Genomic DNA, 19,740 nt, shown 5'->3' on the forward strand with positions numbered 1-19,740 from the left:
ATAACCTGTGGCCCTTGGCATAATTTCATGTGGTTGTCAGGCTAATTTCAAAGATGTCTGAAAGTGATAAAATTCAGAAGCTTTGGTTAAAGGACCTCTCCCTACTATGGCACTTGATACATAGAGGCTGTAATGGGGCTATAAAAAAAAAGAAGAGGGAAAAGCACTGAGAAAGCAGGCGGGGGGGGGGGGGTGAAATCAGTGGCTGATCCACTAGTCCAGCCCCATCCACCACTGGCCTTCAATACATTGCCTCAAGAGAATGTAGCCCTTAGGAAAAATGCTGCCCACTCTTCTGTAACCATAATTTGGCTGGTGTAGAAGTGATGCAATTGCTATGGACATTATGAAGGTGGCTGCCTGTTACATTTAACGCTTTCCGTCTATTAAAGAGCTTCATGTGTTTTATAACAAAGAAATATGTTCTTACTTGAGATTAGACAGTTCTTTAATTAGTCCATAAACAACATCTGTTGCATCTTCCTGTTTGGATGGATCACAAATCTTCTCCATTTCCTCTCTGATTTTTTAAAAATAATAATATGATAGAAGAATTAGGGCATCTGATCAGTGACATATCAGTGGTTTTCCAATATTAAAAATACCTTCAAATGTTAAGTGACTATCAGGCATCACACTTTTCAAAACAATTCAAGTTTTAAGTACATTTTAAAGTATACTTTCATGTTAAGTACATTTTTAGCAAAGTGCTTTTACCACCAAATCTTAGATACCTTACACACAAAACTTTCTGTTCTTGTCCACAAATGCCTGGCATGGGACAAAGCAGCAGCACAAAGCTACCAAACATTGTTTTTATGTATTTGCATGTCAGAATTAGGCTTTCCTATTCCCCATATTTGATCTTATGATTAGTACAAAACAGTCCTCTCCTTCCCCTTTATATTCACTAGCACCCTGCTGAGCTAAAACAATTTACTTTACACTCAGCGTAGACATCCTTTCTAGAATAAGCATTTTAATTCTGCAATTTGTTTTTATTGCTTTTTTTCTTTAACAGTCTGATACAAGCCTGAGAAAAGGGGTAAATAAAAATGGAATTTTAGCAAAAAAAAAAAAAAAGTGTGTACACATGCTGTGGGTGAACATACTGTACATACACAGATGCATACATCTGTGTGTGTGTAAACAAATACACACAAAATGCAGTCCTTTGCTCTTGAAACAAGATGAGCCTAATTAGGCCATCTGAAATGCAAAGTAAGAACACATTAGGAAATTCACATACCTACCTAGCGTTATTTGCATGCATTCTAGTAGAATCAGGGGGTAGTGTTTTATTTTTTCCTTGATTTCTTGTAGTGTACTGATTACTTATGTCCTTGGAACATGACTGTAAATCATTCAGAACACATGTCTGAAAGGAAAGAAATGCAGGAGTACAAGGGTGTACGTAATAAAGGATTTACTTAGAGGTGAGGGTGCTGTTTTCATTTTGTTAAATCTATAATTCTGATTATAGGGTTAAAGGGAAAAATTCAAAGCAAGTATGCTAGCAATCCATCTCATTGAGATTTGATGTGAGGTTAAGCTGTTTGGGAGGGATGTGTTGTATGGCAAGAGGATAAATTTTGTGGTTCACATTTCAGAGGATGACCTTGGAAGCGGGGGATGCTTGCTGCCTAGGGAGCGATAAGATAAAAGAGGGAGGAGCCCGCAACTGGTCTACTCGGGAGGCTGACATCAATCTTGCAAGTCTGAAAGTACAAATCTCCCGCCACCGTACCGCCTGTTACCCAGTTCAGTAGGCAGCATCTCCCCACCATCTTCAAGGTCATTTTCAGATCCCTTTACACAGTAAGAGGGAAAAAGGCTTTTTTTTTTAATGCACCCTATGCTGGAAGGGAAGTTTGGAGTAATTAACTGAGAAACTAAATGAAAACTGGGACTTGGTTTGACTTATGATCTCAGCAATTAACTGCAGCGCTTTTTAACGTTTAACGAGTATTCAAATTTATATTAAATGCTGAAAAAATTGCACCTTAGTTTTAATGAAACTACTGCAGTTTATAAATGATATCCCCTGCTTTAAGGATTCAGCCTCAAAGACCATTTTAGTTCTTAAATAACAAGAATCTAAGTTACAATACTGTATATAGTACATTTCTTCCCAAATCAGTATGAGATTGACTGTTAACTGTGGAGGACCTCAGTACTATTAATAGCATTAATCAAATCGCAAGGCCTCGTCTGTTCGGTTGAATAGCGATTAATAGCACTTTTTAAAATTTTAGTCATAGTAGTCAGCTTACTTTCTGTGACAGAAATTCAAGGCTGTGGCTTTCCAAGATGCACTCTAATTGAGTGTCAGGCAGACATTCCAGATCCAGAGAAAAGGAATCTGGGCAAAGAGAATATGCTTGAGCTACCATGTCAAGACCACTTGGTGCACCGATGCTGGAATCTGTCCCACATGCAACAAAAGACCCCTGGACTTTTGACAGAGCATTCGCTTCCTTACTGGGGTCGCCCAACACCTCTGGTGGAGGAATCTCTGCAGAGAAAAGACTGCTTTCCACCTGGTCAGGTTTGCTCTTGCTTCTTTCACACTGGGCCGATTCTTCATTCGCCATATAGATGTCACTGGAAAAGAAGGACTTTTCTCTTGGTTTTGTTTCTGCCTTGGAAACCTTGACCACTGTTTTCTCAGCAACACTTCTGCTTGACAATGCTTCCATAATACTGTCTGTAATCAGATTGTTTCTGTTGAATTCTGATCGCTGCATATTAGACACCAAATGTTCAGAACAAATTGTCTTCTGGTTTGGGATCAGCAGAGTAGGAACATTTGGCTCAGTTGAGTTTGGTTCAGTTGAGTCCTTTCTGCAAACAGTGTCTTCCCCTGAGATATTTTTGCTTTCGGACAGAACATCCTCCTCAGACTGTGGGGAAATCAGGCTGCCTTTTAAAATGATCTGGGCACAAGTCGGTTCAGACTGATCTACTTCCTTTTCTAAATAAGGATGTACAGGCTGAACATATGGAAAGTCTTTCCCAGAAATACTTTGGTCTTTGCTGTTAGCTTGCTCTTCCAGAATTGCCTCTCTTCTGCAAGGAGTGTTTTCTACTGCATCTGTGCTTCTAATGCCTTTCTCTACAGGTTTGCCGTTGGTCTCCAGGTTCTGCTGATCAGTGGCCTTTTTAGTAAGTATGGATTTATAACATGAGGCTCCAGATTCAGGAATTTCAATACTGCTACATGCACAATTGTCATTTTGTTCTTCAGCTTTTCCACTTTTATCTGGAACGCTCTCTATTTCTTTGGCATCAGCATCTCTCTGTTGACCTGCACTAGCTGTACACAAAGAACTGTTCAGTTTTCCTGATGTAGGAATTAATATATCTGTTATAGCTGGAAGCTGAATCATGCTGGTCGCCCTTTGGGTTTGGTTGTCCATGCCCTCAGGAGAACTTGAATCTTTCCTGTTTCCATATCTAGTCCAGTTGGGGTCGTCTGTTTTGCCTGCTTTCAAGATAACCTGCCTAGATTTATTTTGCTGCATGTTTGTGTCTGAACTATCCAGACACTCTTCTTCAGGTTGAGTACTTTTAATATGGTCAGTAATCCTATCTTCTGGCAACATGTCTACGTTCATCTGCTTAACCAGTTGGCTTTTAAGTGGCTCCATAGGGAGAGCTCTCTTTTCAGAATCATTCACATCATTATTACTTGATGCGCATGGAAAAAAGGAAACCTGCTTTTGCGACACTTCTTTTTCATAGCTGCTTGCTTGTGAATTGGGTTCAATCCCTATTCCTCCTTGAGAATCAGATAATCCTGATGTGGCATCATTATTGTTTATTTTTCTAATCCCATATTTATCTTGCATTTTTATATGTAGTCTTTCATTTATTTTCTCACAATGAGGGATTATATGATCTCTACCACTCTCCATTTTTGTCACTGATGATTCTGCAGATGTAATTGGGTTCTGAACAGTATTTACTGCTGTACAAGATACATTTTGATCCATGTGTTGACCCTTAAAAGAAAGAGGTAAAAAAAAGGTGAGTAGATAAAAAAAACAATGCAAATATTTAGCATTTTCTGAATATTTTTTCTCTAACCTCATAAAAAATGTTTTTGTTTAATTATCCAGTATTTCTATTTTGCCCCTTACTGTTACCACTTCCAGGTTTTCTTACAGTAACTGTGAAAAAAATAAAAACATTAAACACAAATTCAACATATAAGCAAACAACATAAAAAGTACTATAACGAAGTCTTTAAAAATCTTTTCTGGATTAATTTTTATTGTATTCCTATTCACTCATTGTTTGCATGTTCCTTATTTTGTGAGCTACCCAGAGACAGTTGGAGTCAGGAGGCATCAAAATCAAATACATAAAATCATGCTGTATTCCGATTAAAATTAATCATAAAAAGCCCTTTAAATAAAAATATTTTCATGTTATGCTCAATGTGAACTAGCTTCAGCAATGCATCTACAAAGCTTCATTATTGCACAAATAAATGATTGCACAGAACTGCAGAAAAAGTTCTTAGTTATATTTTTATTACTTTTGAAATACTTCTTTTTCATCCAACCACAAGGACTTTTTTTTACTGATGGCAAGTATTGATTTCATTATACTGTCAAGAAGCAGAAACTTTGTTGCTAATACCAGGTTCATACCTCTTTTGTCCAAATTGTTGTAGTTTCCTCAAAATTTCTTTCCTGTCTTTTAATCAATGGGTTTTTTGACTTTGTAAATGTTGGTACCAACTTCCCACCCTATAGCCAAGAATGAGACAGTCATATATCTTACTTACTCCCTCAACAACTTTTAAAATTAAACGAAGTATTCATTTTGGCCCAATAAAACTGCTCTGTATGCATGAAGATTTTGCTTAGCAGTAAAACTAAAAAAAATACAGCATTGAAAAACCAGTTAGCTTGGTTCAGTGATCCAGGAGAAGGTTTTTCTGGCAGAAAGAGAAACAATTTTTGCTTTTCTTCCCTTCCCCCTATACCTCACTGGGCCAGTTCCCATGCTATTAATGGTTCCTCTCCATTCTCACCCTCCAGAGTACAGAGGAAGTGAAAAAGAGTCCCTCTTTTGGGGGAGATGGGCAGTAGCAAAATCTGAATAATAAATAAATAAATAAAAAGTTGAATTGACATTAAAATAATGTAACCCAACCCTGACAATCTCACATTTCACCCAGATGCCTTTAACTAGCTTCCAAAAGGCTATTAATGGGACCAACCTCACTTCTAAGGGGAAGCCATTTCAGAAGACCGGGTCTATCCAAGAGAAACACCTGGGGGTCTTGGACCTCACCTTCCCAGGAATGGGGCATTATCAGCCATTTATTCTGGTAGAGATGCCTCAGATGTGGCAAATCCAATTGGAGGAGGTGATCTCTGAGGTATCCAAAACAGCACTTTGAATTATACCTGGAAAGCTACTAACAGCAAGCCTAGGAGTCTGCAGAATTGGTGTTGTATGGCCATACCACTGAGCACCTGACAACACAGGCCACTGCATTCTGGACCAATAGCAGCTTTTGAGTGGTCTTAAAAGGTAGCCCCATTTAGAGGGTGTTGCAGTAGTGGTAATGTGCAATGATGAGATCACTGTAGCAAAGTCTTCCCGCTCAAGGTCCGCAACTGGTATATCAGCTGGACCTGGACAAAGGGCCTCCTGGCGATGGCCTCCACCTGCTCTTCCAACAGTAGTTATTGAGTCCAGCTGTGCTGCTCCCTCAAGAGATACCACCAGAGTAAATAGAATATATGTGGTGCTCAAGGATTTACAATTCAAGAAAAACTTGAGAAGCATCCTTCCTCTGACACCAGGTGTCATCAGCAAACCACTGCTATAGAACTCCCAGCAGGAAGAAGAAGACAGCAAAGGTCAGCTGGAGGTGGTGGGGGGCAGAGTGCACGGCAGCCAAAAGGGCAGAGATGGGGGGAAAATAGGTGACCTTGCAAAGGGCCAGCAGCTGCCTCGGCTGGGTGCACCTCATCAGCAGTGGGAAGAAGAGGATGGCGAAAATCAGCTGGGGCGGCAGAGGGCAGCAGGGGTAGGCCACAGAGGAATGCAGGGCGGCCAAAAGGGCAGAGATGGGGGAGAAGATAGGCAGGGGGAGGTTGAAGTGCATGAAGTGGGATGGAGGCAGTGCATCCATTCTTGCTCTCCCTGACCTCTCAGCGGCTTTCGATACCATCGACCATGGTATCCTTTTGGGGTGGCTCAGGGAGTTGGGGGTGGGTGTCGTAGTGTTGCGCTGGTTCACCTCCTTCCTCCAGGGCCAGTCCCAGTTGGTGTTAATAGGGGAGGAGAGATCGGCCCCACGGCCCCTCCTTGTGGGGTGCCACAGGGATTGATACTCTCCCCTCTCCTTTTTAACATCTACATGAAACCGATGGGTGAAATCATCCATCTCCATAGGTATCATCAATATGCTGATGATACTCAACTATACATCTCCATCCCAGGGGAAGTAAAGTGATGCTGTGACTGCCCTTTCCAGGTGCCTGGGGGCTGTAGGGGTCTGGATGGGGAACAACAGGCTTCAGCTGAACCCTGGTAAGATGGAGTGGCTGTGGGTTAATGGCCCCTTGGCTCCTAGGAATTTGCCATCTTTGGTTCTAGATGAGGTTGCACTGACCCAGACAGACCCAGTGCATAACTTGAGGGTCCTCTTGGACTCACGACTCCTGCTCAAAGAGCAGGTGGCAGTCGTGGCCAGGAGGGCCTTTGCGCAACTTCGTGTTGTGCATCAGTTACGCCCCTTCCTGGAGCGAGAGGCCCTTCGAACGGTCACTCATGCCCTGGTCATCTCCCATATAGACTACTGTAATGTGCTCTACATGGGGCTACCCTTGAAGAGTATCCAGAAGCTACAGCTGGTCCAAAATGCAGCCACAGGGGCAGTTTTTGGTGCCTCAAGATCAGCACATATTACTCCCTTGCTCCGCGAGCTGCATTGGGTGCCAGTTTGCTTCCAGATCCAATTCAAGGTGTTGGTTATCACCTTTAAAGCCTATAGGACATGGGTCCAGGTTACCTATGGGACCGTCTCATCTCCGTTACATCAACCCGTCCCACCCGGTCATGCAGAGAGGGCATGCTATGGACCCCCTGTCTGCAAGAGAATTCCATCTGGCGGGGTCCAGGAGGCAGGCCTTCTCTGCAGCAGCTCCCGCCCTTTGGAACATCCTTCCCCCAGAAGTCAGGTTGGCCTCCTCTCTTCTGGACTTCAGGAAACAGCTGAAGACCTGGTTTTGTCACCATGCCTGGAGTGGGGAGAGGAAGAGCCACTCTTGGGGCTGGTTGGTTCCGTAGTCCTGCCGGGACTGGGGTGGGAATTAGATCTGGTCCCCTTTGGGTGGAATTAGATCTGCCATCACTTGGATTTTATTATATTTTATATGTATATTTACTGATATTATTCTGATTTTATTGTATTTTAGACAGTTTTATTGTCAACCACCCAGGGTCCCCCGAGTGGGGGAGATGGGCAGTAATAAAAAAAAATACGGCAAATGCTGCAGTTGTAAATGCAGGTGGGCTACCAGTGCCAAATTTTAATCACATGACCGTGGGGACGCTGCAATGGTTATAACTTCAAGGACAGGTCGTAACTACCATTTGTTAGGCACCATCTTAACTTTGAATGGTTGCTGAACAAATGGTCTTTAAGCAAGGACTACCTGTAAGCTTTGGAAGGAGATAACCTCCAGGTAAAAAAGACAACATGAACTGCAATTGTACAGTGAACTATATACCATGATGTCGCTTTTGCATTGAAATTCGAGTATACTTACTTGAGAAGAAGGTAGTACAATCTTAGTATAATCTAGCTCTTTCCACTCAGAACAAGCCTTAACTGCCTTGGCAGAGCTGGAAAGAAAAAACAAATTCAGATTTAGAAACAAATTACTAATTTAAATCTGTCCAAAAGAAGCTTCCTACAATTGGCTCCCTTCCTGTGAATGAACTTTATACTTGGCAGTTGCGAAGAAGCAAGAACACATCTGTTCTTCCTATGTTCACATCCTATTTTATTTTATTTATTTTATTTGTATTGCATATGTGATTAAATATATTGCAGTCACAGAAATTCTGTATTTGCCCCCTTAGCTTGATTAAAGAGCATCTGCATTATAAATTAGTTCAAAGGGAAAGAAACTTGAGAGAATTACCATAAATAGAAAGTGGCAGGGTGTTTTGGTACTTTTTTAGTTACCAGTTGTCCAAAGCTGCATGTATCAGTGAATATCCAGCCTCCCGAGGTCTGCAGCTTCCCTCGTTTTCCATTCTTCAGTTAAATCCCAAAGAAGAAAATTGTGAGGGAGCTCCTTCCACTGGACTTTTTCACTAAGAAAGTTTATTATGAGGAGGAATTACTGTAGACCGGTGTTTCTCAACCTTGGGAATTTTAAGAACCTGGGCTGGCTGGGAAATTCTGGGGGTTGAAGTCCACACATCTTAAAGTTCCTAAGGTTGAGAAACACTGCTGTAGACTATCGCCTCCCATTACAGAAAATAATCTATCCAGTTTCACCATCCATAAAATTGATTAGGAATGATAAACCATTTGTGTCAAATTCAGTTTCAAACCTTGTACACCACTTTGTGATATTGTAATGGCTTCTCCCAAATCATGATATGTAAATAGCAAAAGTATCATAATTTCTTCTATTGTTTCTATTGGGAATAAATGTAGTTTAAAACCTTACTGCTCCCGTTCCAATATGATAAACTTGAGAGTTATTTTGAGTCTATCATATCCATTATTGGTTGTATTTTAGGGGTATGTATGTGTAATGAAAATTAGGTTCTGTCATGTTGAGCGAACCAATTGTTTATAAACAATTACAAGCATTTATATGGGAGTGTCCTTTTAATCCTTTACCTACTTTAGCAGAAAGGAATTAATCTATCATTGTTTTACAGCTACAAAAATACTGAAATAGAAATTATGAAGCAGTGCATTGCATAAATACCAGAATATCCAAGTTATTGAATTAAAAACGTTATCAGGAAGAATAGGAAATAGGATATTCCCAACTTGTTCTTCAATAGTAAAGTTGATTGATAGGGCAAAATTTTAGCTATCTGATATATTAAATGGATGATTCAACAGTCGTTTTCCAAATACAGATACATTTTACTAAGGTATGAACTGATAGGAGGGTGAATTTTGTAAAAACCAAAGCACAAAAGACTATTTAACCTGTTGTTTGTTTCTTCAATGTAGTAATTGCCAGGTTGTTTGGTGTTAGAATAGTATGTTTTCAGGAATTGCTGAGCATTGCTGAACCCTTCTCAAACACTTTAAGGACACTCCACAGTGAGGTAGATTAGTCTTGTGGTCCATAAAATACGTTGAAGATAAAATTGTTTTAGAGGTGCTCGGGCTGTTTTCCTGATATTCCCTAACCCAGTCTTGACCTTTCCAATTTTTAACTATTTTTTATTATTTAAATCCATTCATCAGAGGAAGAAACATTGGTTTTTGCAGGGAATCATTATAGTTTTACATACTGCAAGTGGCTACAAATCAATTTATTGGGAGTTGTCAGGCACCAGCCTCTCCCACTAAACTGGTAACATTAAACTAGAAAAGGGAAAAATTTACTAACCAGATCAGTGAATTAGCTCTATTCACTGTTCTGAATGGTGCTACCTGCATTAATCCTGCTAGAACCCAGTCTGTAGTTGACAGGAATGTGACTATCACAATTGTCCACTAGATTACAGCTCACTGAATAAGCATGTCTGAAAGAGTCTGTCTAGACCAATCTTCCCACTTGGTGCCTTGCTTTTCAGATGTATTTGGATAGGCTGGCTGAAAATTCAGGAGTTACAGTTCTAAAATATCTTCAGAGCACCTGGTTGGGAACACTGGTTTGGAATTGGGTATATACAGGAGCATTTTTTTCTTCTTAAAAAGTGGGGGAGGAGAGGGTGGATTACCACTGTATGTTAACAACCACAATTCATATATTTTTTTAAAAACACTATATTACCTTATATCCTGATCTTCCAAATTTTCTTTACGTTCATCATATACTCCTGCTGTAGAGGGAGAGTTACTAGTCTGAGAAGCTTGAGTTAACATTTCTAGATCACTCTCTCTTGTCAACTGCGTTTTCCTTCTAAGGTTGTTTTTTGGTTTTGGAACGCTGTGCTCCTTACTTTCTTCTTTTGAGAGAGGGAAAAACAAAACCAACAAATTGTAATGCAGAAGAAATAAAGCAAACCGTGTCTGTATAATAAATAGACTAACCAAATGAAAGTGAATATTTTAAAATCCCATTGATTAAATTAGAAATATTATGGACAGTATTATGCATAATACTGTCCATAATATTTGTAACTGTAATGCATACAGTTCCTATTAATATAAGACTTAAATGACCTATGCTTAGTTTATTGATCCATAAACTATCAACATTAGTTCTAAATCTGACAGACATTGCATAGTATTCTCATTGTATCCTTGGACAGATCCTGAGGATTAGGGAAAGAATTGAAAATAAAAATGCCTACATAGTAATGCCCTTTTACTAAATTATATCTGCATTTGGAGTATTGTGTTTAGTCCTAGTTGCCATATTTGAGGAAGGATATAAGGATACAATAAAGCTGAAAAAAGTACAGAAGAGGGCAACCCAAATGACTGGTGTGGGGGGCGATAACCTTTGTTATGATAAAAGGCTGGAACATTTGAGACTCTTTTGTTTAGGAAAAAGGCAATTGAGGTGGGACATGATTTGAGATTTATAATGCTGGTATGGAGAAAGTGGGTCAAAAGGATTATGGTTCACCCAGTGAAACTGATTGGAAGGAGATCTAGAAAAGACTAAAGCAAGCTCATTTTCACACAGTGCACACTGCCTAAATTCTACTAGGATTGATGCACTAGATAAATTGCAGAAGTAAAAATTATATTTCTGGAATTCATTATGACAACATGTGTGATGACCACTTTCAAACTGGATTGGGTAACTTCATGGAGAGCAGGTCTTACCAGTATTGTGTTCTTACTGATTTTGCAGACTCAGTGCACCTCTGGATTAGGGTAGCCTGCTTGCAAATACCAGTTACAGGGGAGCAAGTGTGTGAGTATCCTACAGACATCTGGTTGGCCACTGTGAGAACAAAATACTGGACTAAGAAGGGCCTTGGCCTGATCCAGCATAACTATTCTTGGATTATTACATATACATGCACGAGAGAGGGAAAGGAAGCACTGTATACGTCTGAGTGAGTAAATTCCTATGTATGGTCTGAGCAGCAATATACTACTTTTTCCCTATGGAAATTGAATTTAAAAGGACTTTGACAATCCAGTGCTATGCATGTTTTCCTGAAAATAATTCCACTGTATTTCAAAGTGGGTTTACTCCCAAGTAATGGTGTATTGAGGGACGCGGTGGCGCTGCGGGTTAAACCGCTGAGCTGTCGATCGGAAGGTCGGCGGTTCGAAACCGCGCGGCGGGGTGAGCTCCCGTTGCTCGTCCCAGCTCCTGCACACCAAGCAGTTCGAAAACATGCAAATGTGAGTAGATTAATTGGTACCGCTTCGGCGGGAAGGTAACGGCGTTCCGTGAGTCATGCTGGCCACATGACCCGGAAGTGTCCTATGGACAACGCCGGCTCCAAGGCTTTGAAACGGAGATGAGCACCGCCCCCTAGAGTCGGACACGACTGGACTTTACGTCAAGGGAAACCTTTACCTTTACCTAATGGTGTATCAGATTGCAGAGTAATTTATTATAGAACAAATGTTTCACTGAAAATAATCTGTTTCAGAATGCATGGATCAAGAATGGAGAAACTAATATTTCTGACAATGGCTATATAGTACATATACTGTATAGATCAGGATAAATTGCAAATTAACACGTTTTAGGTTGTGGGATAGAAGAATGAATATCTGTACCAGGTTTAAGATTAGGTGAGACAATACCATTTGTATTCCTAAACTGATACTCACTATTTATTATTTTAGCTGTGCGTTTTTTTAAAACATGCTACCCCTCAACAACTACAGTAGCAACCTTCATCACTGAAATTTTTTTAAAAGGATTGGATTGAATTTACATCACTGCATTCATTCACCATAGGCATCCTGTTTAATTGCTTCCTCTCATTTCTTTTACTTGAAGCTAAATCACAAGTTTCCTCTACTTTTTTCACACATTTTCCCAAGTTTATTTAGCTGTGGATTTGCTGGACAGATAAAATTGTGAAAATTCTGCATTAAACTACTAGTTTTACTAATTAAACAAGATTTTTAAAAAGCGCTTCTAGCTGTAGAACAGAAAACATAAAAATGGGAAAGTGAACAAATACGAAATTAAAATGCAATAAAATGTCTGGTTTGGACACATTAACAATTTACAAACATGTCATTTTTTTCTACTCTAATTATCTAGAATGTTTAACATAAATATATACACATTGCTGGAACATAAAAGCACAAAGAACAAACAATTATTACATCTTCAGACAAAGCAGACTTGTAGTGAAAAAGTTATATATACTTAGCAGGAAGATACTTGACTGCCATATCATAGATCCAAATGCATTTTCTGGGATTCCATATATTTGGCTTAGTATGTTGGGTGATAAACCCAGCCACTGTGGTTTATCAAACCATAACTAGTGTAGAAGTGGACAATCTTTGTCGTATATGTGCCCCCACCATTCTCTTTGCAGCTCAGAACGCTTCAACGTTAGAGGACTTGAACCCAGTACTGAATGCCTTAATATTCAATCTGATAGTTTTATAGCCTGTTTTTCCTGGCTATTACACTGAAAAGGAAGTTATATTGGAACATCCAGTCAGGTATTAAAAATTTTAATCAGATCTTGAGAAGATATAAATAATATATAAAAGAAAAAATATCATTATTATATTTTATTACCTGAAATTTGAGTTTTTCTCCTTTTACTCATTTTAAAGAAGCTTGGTAAATTGAAATGAAAAGGAAGTTTCAGCCTTGATGACAGATTTCTGTTTAAAAAAACAAACCCACATTACTCTATTGGATATTATACAAGATTTCATATTATGAAACATGAAACTTCTTTTTTTAACATAAACATTTCTGTTATATTTTTCATGGTTCAATATTAGAATTTGAGGGGAAAAAATTCTGATATCTCAATTTTCTATTTAAAACTGAAGTTAATCTTCCTAGCTTGCTTTTTTTTCCTCCCTGAGGGAGTGAGGAAGAGGCAAAAGAAGAACAGCCACCACCCCCTTTTTTTCTTCTTCCTAGCTTGTTCTTTCAGGTGCAGGGTCCGCATTTCAGATCAACCGAATGTTGACCCATTGGTTGTGACAGGAATTAATTGACTGACTTGTCACCCAAGCCTGTGACAGGAATTAATTGACTGACATCACCCAAGCCTGATGTCATGGGTGAAGAGAGAGTGACTGGCCCAAGGTTGCCCAGCTGGCTTTCATGCCTAAGGCAGGACTAGAACTCTCAGGCTCCTGGTCTCTAGCCTGTTCCTTTAACCACTAGACCAGACTGAAAGACTCTGCTGATCCAAATTGTTTACCTGCTTAATGGGACCTACTTTCTAGAAAGAGTGAGAAACATCTGAACCTTATGCATGTTTCCTTCACAGAAATTCTCAGTTCATTTTTTTTAAATTTCCATTGCTTGTAGGGTAATTGGCTTATTAGAAAGATTATGTAAAGGGCACCATCAGATTAATACAAAACTGATGGTGTAACAAAGCATGATGCAGATGTAGATGAGGTAATCAGATCTGGACTGAATTTTTTCTTATTCTGTTCTTTTTCTCCACATGAAACCATCCTTAGTGGAGAAAGGCATCCTATTCAAGAAAACTTACATTCTTTGCTTTTAAAGTATTCACATAAATATTTTCCAAATATTCTGTAAGAAGCACTTGCAAGTCACATATAATTGTTTTTAAGTTTTTTATTCAAGAATAACTTATGTCTGCAGCCTGCTTAAGAAAGCATCTTTTTAAGTCCATCAACCTTCGACTCACCAATTATTATTACAGTAGGATTTTATCCTTAGAACCAGTACATTTGGAAACTGCTGTATTGGCCTGTTACATTACGCGAGACAGATTTTGCTTACTGAAGTCCAAGGGAAATATCCAGAAATTACACTGCTTTTCCATGCGGGATTTGTGGAGGAGCATTTACAAATTATTATTATGTGGTCCCACGTGTGTCGAAGAGCCTAAAAGGATACCGGCTGCTTAAAACGACAGTCTTTTCCCGCCAAATCAAAGCTCACCCTTTTCTCAACCGCGTTTTAAACTGACTGCACCTACAGCAGCGATCCCTGTTTCACTCATCGTTCTAGTCGTGGCTCCTCCCACTCCTTTCTTCAACGCCACACCCCTTTCTTTACAAATCCCGCCCACTCCTTAGATCGGCAGGAAGGTAAACATAGAAAATGCAGAGTAATACACCGTCTTGCTTGCGGTGCTATTTAAGATTTCATCTTAATTCAGGGTAGCAAGGAGTTTACATTCCTGGGGACGTTCAGAGCTAGTTGTTACAAATTGCTCTGCCTTTTTCAGCGGGACAAATAAACTATATTAGAAAGCCTTCGCGAAGTATTCTCTCACTGTTTCACCAGTTCATTTGGAAGATGGAAGCGATAAGGTTGAACTAAATTGTAAGGTCGTTGCATCATCGCACATCTTTTACCGACTTCTCTTTCTCAGCTTTATGGAGAAACTAACAATACGCGGGATGATGCATCCGGCCTGTGCCCAGACTTCCCAATCGGTATAACATTCAACACCAACCCCCTTTAATAAGGGCAGTTACATCCGACTGTTTTGCCCCTCCTGACGCAGGAAGCAGTTGGCAATATTTCAATTTTCAGAAAAGTCCTAGTTTGCTCCGCTGCATCAGGCTTGAATTTGGGACTCTTTAAGAAGGTCGGGGTATTGGTCCTTAATTTACGGTTCCATTTTCAGGGGTTGAGCAACCTATTGCTGCCAAATAACTGCAGTAATACAGCTCGCGGCTCTCTCTTTTTTTTTTTTGACCCTTTTAACGGGAAAAACCTGCCAACGGCTCAACAATCAGCAAGCGGATTTAGAGAGAAAAAGGACCAACACTCGCGGACGGCTGGCAGTAAGCCAAAGAGAGCAGGTACCGTAAAGCAGGAAGGGTATTGCCGCGAGCATCAAGGCAAGGGAGCCGTAAAGCCAAGCGCGGCGTCGAGGGCGGCTGCAGAAGGGGAAGCAGGAAGTAAGTGTCTTTGAATACAAAAGGGGAAGGGGTGACGTGCCCCCCTTTTGCGTTACAGTAGATGTGGCGCGGCGGGGAACGGGGTGGAAAGGTCGCTGCAGGAAAGAAAACAGCGGGGAACCCGCAAATCAAGCGTATCCTGTTAAACCTTGATGTGCATTTCCTTGTTACTTATACAAGTGTCCTGTAAGCCAGATCGGTATTGCGGTTCGTATATTACCGATAGGGAAAATCGGGATTTCCGTTGTAGAGGTTTGAACTAGGGGTAGTTGTCCTGATCCGTGGTACGGACAGGCCAAATTGGAGGCCCTTACTTGGGAATAAGCCCCCAAGAGAAACCCCATTCGATTTCAGCGGGTGAGCCTCAGTACTCTACAATATGGGCTGAATTATCTTACAAGGACAAATAAAAAGTACCACAACAAATGCATAAGTAACAAGGTATTGCCTATGAAATGTGTGGAAACGTGAAATCCTACCTGTTATTGTTAAGGTTAGCTGTAAAACTAACCTGGTAGTTTTAGCATAGGTTGTTGAGGGGAATAAGATTCTGGAAAGGGGTCTCATGTATGTTTCTGGAAGGTCTTTCTGGAGTTTATTTGTAAGAATGGCAGGTGCACTGAGTTTGGTGATGTATATGTTTTGTTGTTTATTTGTGCAGTCGCTTCCGACTCTTCGTACAGTGACCATATTTTCTTGGAAAAAATAAAGGACAAACCTGGAAAAAGGTCAAATCTGAAAGAGGATCATAAGGATAAAAAAAAATGGTTTCTGTTTGTAACTTTGCTTTACAAAGGAAAATTCAAGAGCAAAACCAAGAAAATAAATGAATAAATCTAAGGGAGAGCTTTCTGATATACTGTCCTTTATAATAAAGGACATAGGGTCACTATGTATATAATGTCATAATAAGTGTTGTTAAAATTGATACCCTACATAACTCAGATATGCTTATAAATAAACACACATGGATTTCAACAGCTTGGCAACAGGAGAATGTGGGAAATATTTGGGTGTGGTGGCAAGGAAGCAGGTGCTTCTTGATTTAAAACATGGTTTCGTTTTACAGTCATTATGGATGGCAGCGCCTAGGCATCCTTGGCTGATCCTGAAAAAGCTAAGATAGTTGTACTTGGTTAGTACTTGGGTGGGAGGACACCAGGAACTTCTATAGCTATGACCTAGACTGAAGTAAAAAGAAAACCTGGAAGGAAGGAATGGCAAAACACTTCCATGCTGTTGCCAAGAAAACTGCATGGGTGTGTCCATTTACTAATTGTGAGTTAGACGCAACTCAAAGCAGTCTTTATACGTCATTTTACAAGGTATTTATTTAACTATCTCCTGCTACATGAAGCCTATGTGGAGAAGGAAGTGAGGGCTGGACAATAGAAAAGGGAGATGAGATGGATGATGGGAATGTGAGGAACAGACAAGAGCTTATGGATGGCTTTCAAAATATCCTTAGATCCGTCTGTCTAATGCTATCTTGCACTTACTGAGGGCATAGTAAAGGAAAATGAAGAACAGGAAGCCACCACCACCACCTTCACAAAGAAGCAAGGGGACTGCTGCAGCCAAACAAGTGAGTCATACATCTCTTCTATCCTTTGACACTAGAGACTTTAGGAAGGCCCTGAAGTCATAGTTCTGTCACCATGCCTGGGGGTCCAGCAATGGTGGGGAGCTTTTACAGTGGCTGTGTTGAGCTGATGTAAGGATAGATTCTGCCACTGATCATGACTTTTTGTTTTAAATTGATTATGGGCGGTTGTTATATGTTTGTATATTGGTTTCTTAATTTGTTTTTATTGGATTGTTTTTTTTTACCTGTTGGGAGCTGCCCAGAGTCACTTAGATGAGATGGGCAGCCATACAAATTGAATAAATAACTATAATAATAATAGCTCCAAATCCCTACTGTCCTATTTTTGTTGATTGTAGGTCAAACCTTCTCTCTCAAGAAGCTTTATAGCAATAATACAGGAAATACTGTAGTACTAAATACTGACAAGAGTGTTGTATGCTTTTTATTGTCATGGTTCTTGAACATGTAGTCTAGTATTGCCTTTGATGGTCCACCAGAAATCTGAGCATTGATTTCTGCTGTTCCTTGTGCAGGAAGAGATGGCATATTTTGTGAAATAATCATATATACCAAGCAAGATTCCTAAATACCTATCCCTAACATAGTGTGACTCTACTTGACTTCTGAATGACAGCTTTAAGCCATTACAATTAGGCTGCAAAAGAGGGAGTCAATGTTTTTGGCAAGAGCACAATAAAGAAGGCTCAAATCCCACTAGAGCTATGCTTTGGGTCAATTAAAAAAACAATAAAATACTTCTTTTTCTTAGAAGTTGTTGGAAAAAGCTTACCCAGTGCCATAAATATATTGATGCTGATGTTAAATGTCATGGGCCTTTTAGTTTAGAGCAGACCTGTACAACTTGTAGAAGGAAAGGGTCACACTGATAAATTTTAAAAAATCTTGGGACACAAAGGAATAGCTGGTGATCTAATCAGCTGTTCAGCAGCTAGCAGTGTGGTGGCAGTGATGGAGCTGGTGGGGTCGATGAGGCCTGGAGAAATTGGAGGCACTCAGCAGCATGTCTCTTGGGGCAGTGGTGGCTCCTTCCTGGGGGTGGCAACAATGGGCAGCAGTGGATTTATTGAGTTTTCAAAAAACACCGGCAGGTCACACAAGGCTCCTTGGCAGGCCACATGTTGTGCAGGCCTGGTTTAGAGGGTCCTCGGTTTATATTCTAATGTTGTAACTGACTGTAGTATTTTATAGTATTGTTGTCTACCCTATATATATATGGCATTTAGTTATAAGTACATGATAAATATAATTACTACTGCTATCAAAGGATCCAGTACACTCAAGTATATGTGTTTAGGCATACCATATCCAGAAGTAGATAGAAGTGTAATGTTGAAGGATCAAACAGGATCAATCTCTGCCCTTACCCAGGAACCTTGCTGGTCTGCCTTCTGAATTGGTTATTTCACACGTACTTTCTTGTACCACTTATTCTAACTGAGTTAGCATCCTATGATCTTACAGGAACAAGGTTTGGAACATTTAAGTTTAAGTTGAATTTGTGCAACTTCAAGTTAATGATTTATTATTTAGCCTACCATTCTTCACCCTGGTGCCCTCTTGATGCTTTGGGCTACAAAATGCTGAATAGGACTGATGGGCTTTGTAGCCCAGCACATCTGGGGAACACAAGTGTACCTGTTTTAAGCAGCACTTCCTTCAAGAGGCTCAGATTGATTGGGTTTCAAGATGGCCCAGATTGTCCCCATAACTATCAAAGAGATATGGAAAGTTATGTTCCAATTTTGTTTAGTAAGAACAGATGCTGCAAGCAAATTTACATCTGTTGTTTTGGTTGGAGCAGGAAGTTGGATATAAAAGAAACTCTGACAGGAGAGCCAATTTGGTGTGAGGGCCAGTTTGGTGTGGTTAAGACTAGAAACCAGGAGATGCTGAGTTCTAGTCCCGCCTGAGGCACAAAGCCAGCTGGGTGAGCTTGGGCCAGCAACTCTCAGCCACAGGAAGGAGGCAAGGGCAAATCATTCCCAAAAAATCTTGCCAAGAAAACTGCAGGGACTTGTCCAGGCAGTCACCAGGAGTCAACGCTGGCTCAAAGGCATATGCACATGCACACACTCTCTCTCTCTGACAAAGATAAACTTAACACCTACACTGGTTGTAAGAAAAATAATGTTGCAAATTTTCCTCTTCAGGAGATGATTTCAAAGTTTAATAAAGATTTGGGTGTGGTTTCAACTGAATTCCCATTTGGCTCCTCCCAGCCAATGCAAGGAGTCCAGTGGGTGGAGCAAAATACCTAATAAAAAGCAATTACCTGTCCTGCTATTGATTTGAAAATCTTTCACATATGTATCACAGCAAGTGGTGCTCAGCCTCCCACACAGCAAGTTAAGACTTACAGTTGGCTACAAATTCGGTGTATATTCTGAGGCACATGGTCAGAATAATTTAAATATTAGAAACTTCCTGTGGTAATAAAAAGAACATGCTAAACCTCAATTCCATCGTTTCCATTTTTATGCCAAATATTCATTTTCCTTAAATATACTTGCCTGGGACTCCTGCCTCTTCCTGCTTAACGACTCCTGCAGTCCTGGGTTTACAACGGCTGCTGGGACTGCTGTCGCTAAGCAAAGTGGCCACATGATGTCGTGCTTTACGACTGCATCCCTTAGCAGTGGAAATTCTGGTCCCAACTGCTATCATAACCCAAGCACTACCTGAATTCTCTTGACCAGATGTTGTGAGCAACAGCAAGGGCATATAAATCAATAAGATTTCCTCCAACATCAGCAAGATATAAAGCAAATGTGATTGCTTTACCAGTATTTACTTGTAATGAGCAAACTCTCTTTGGTCCACACTGGATTGGCTTGCAGCTAGCACTGACCAATTTTCTTGGAATTGGCTTCTTTTCCGAACCAGT

The 19,740-nt window shown here is 40.2% G+C and overlaps 2 protein-coding genes across 2 annotated transcripts in view; one reads left to right on the forward strand and one right to left on the reverse strand.

Annotated features, from left to right (window-relative positions):
* Positions 1-1,014: 1,014 nt before the first annotated feature.
* On the reverse strand, positions 1,015-3,989 carry LOC134490129 (uncharacterized). Its single transcript, XM_063293009.1, has 3 exons — positions 2,274-3,989; positions 1,254-1,378; positions 1,015-1,033 (listed from the first exon to the last, which is right to left on the reverse strand). Exons 1-3 carry the CDS (start codon positions 3,915-3,917, stop codon positions 1,015-1,017), a joined length of 1,788 nt encoding a protein of 595 aa, XP_063149079.1. The 5' UTR covers positions 3,918-3,989.
* An 11,036-nt stretch (positions 3,990-15,025) lies between these two features.
* The window catches only part of CC2D1A (coiled-coil and C2 domain containing 1A), a 56,225-nt gene continuing 51,510 nt past the window's right edge, over positions 15,026-19,740 (forward strand). The window contains exons 1-2 of the mRNA XM_063294344.1: positions 15,026-15,247; positions 16,716-16,832. Of these exons, the coding sequence (XP_063150414.1) occupies positions 16,767-16,832 (66 nt within the window). The 5' untranslated portion in view covers positions 15,026-15,247; positions 16,716-16,766. The remainder of the gene's footprint in view (positions 15,248-16,715; positions 16,833-19,740) is intronic.

Source organism: Candoia aspera, chromosome 2, assembly GCF_035149785.1.
Source record: "Candoia aspera isolate rCanAsp1 chromosome 2, rCanAsp1.hap2, whole genome shotgun sequence".
Taxonomy (NCBI): domain Eukaryota; kingdom Metazoa; phylum Chordata; class Lepidosauria; order Squamata; family Boidae; genus Candoia; species Candoia aspera.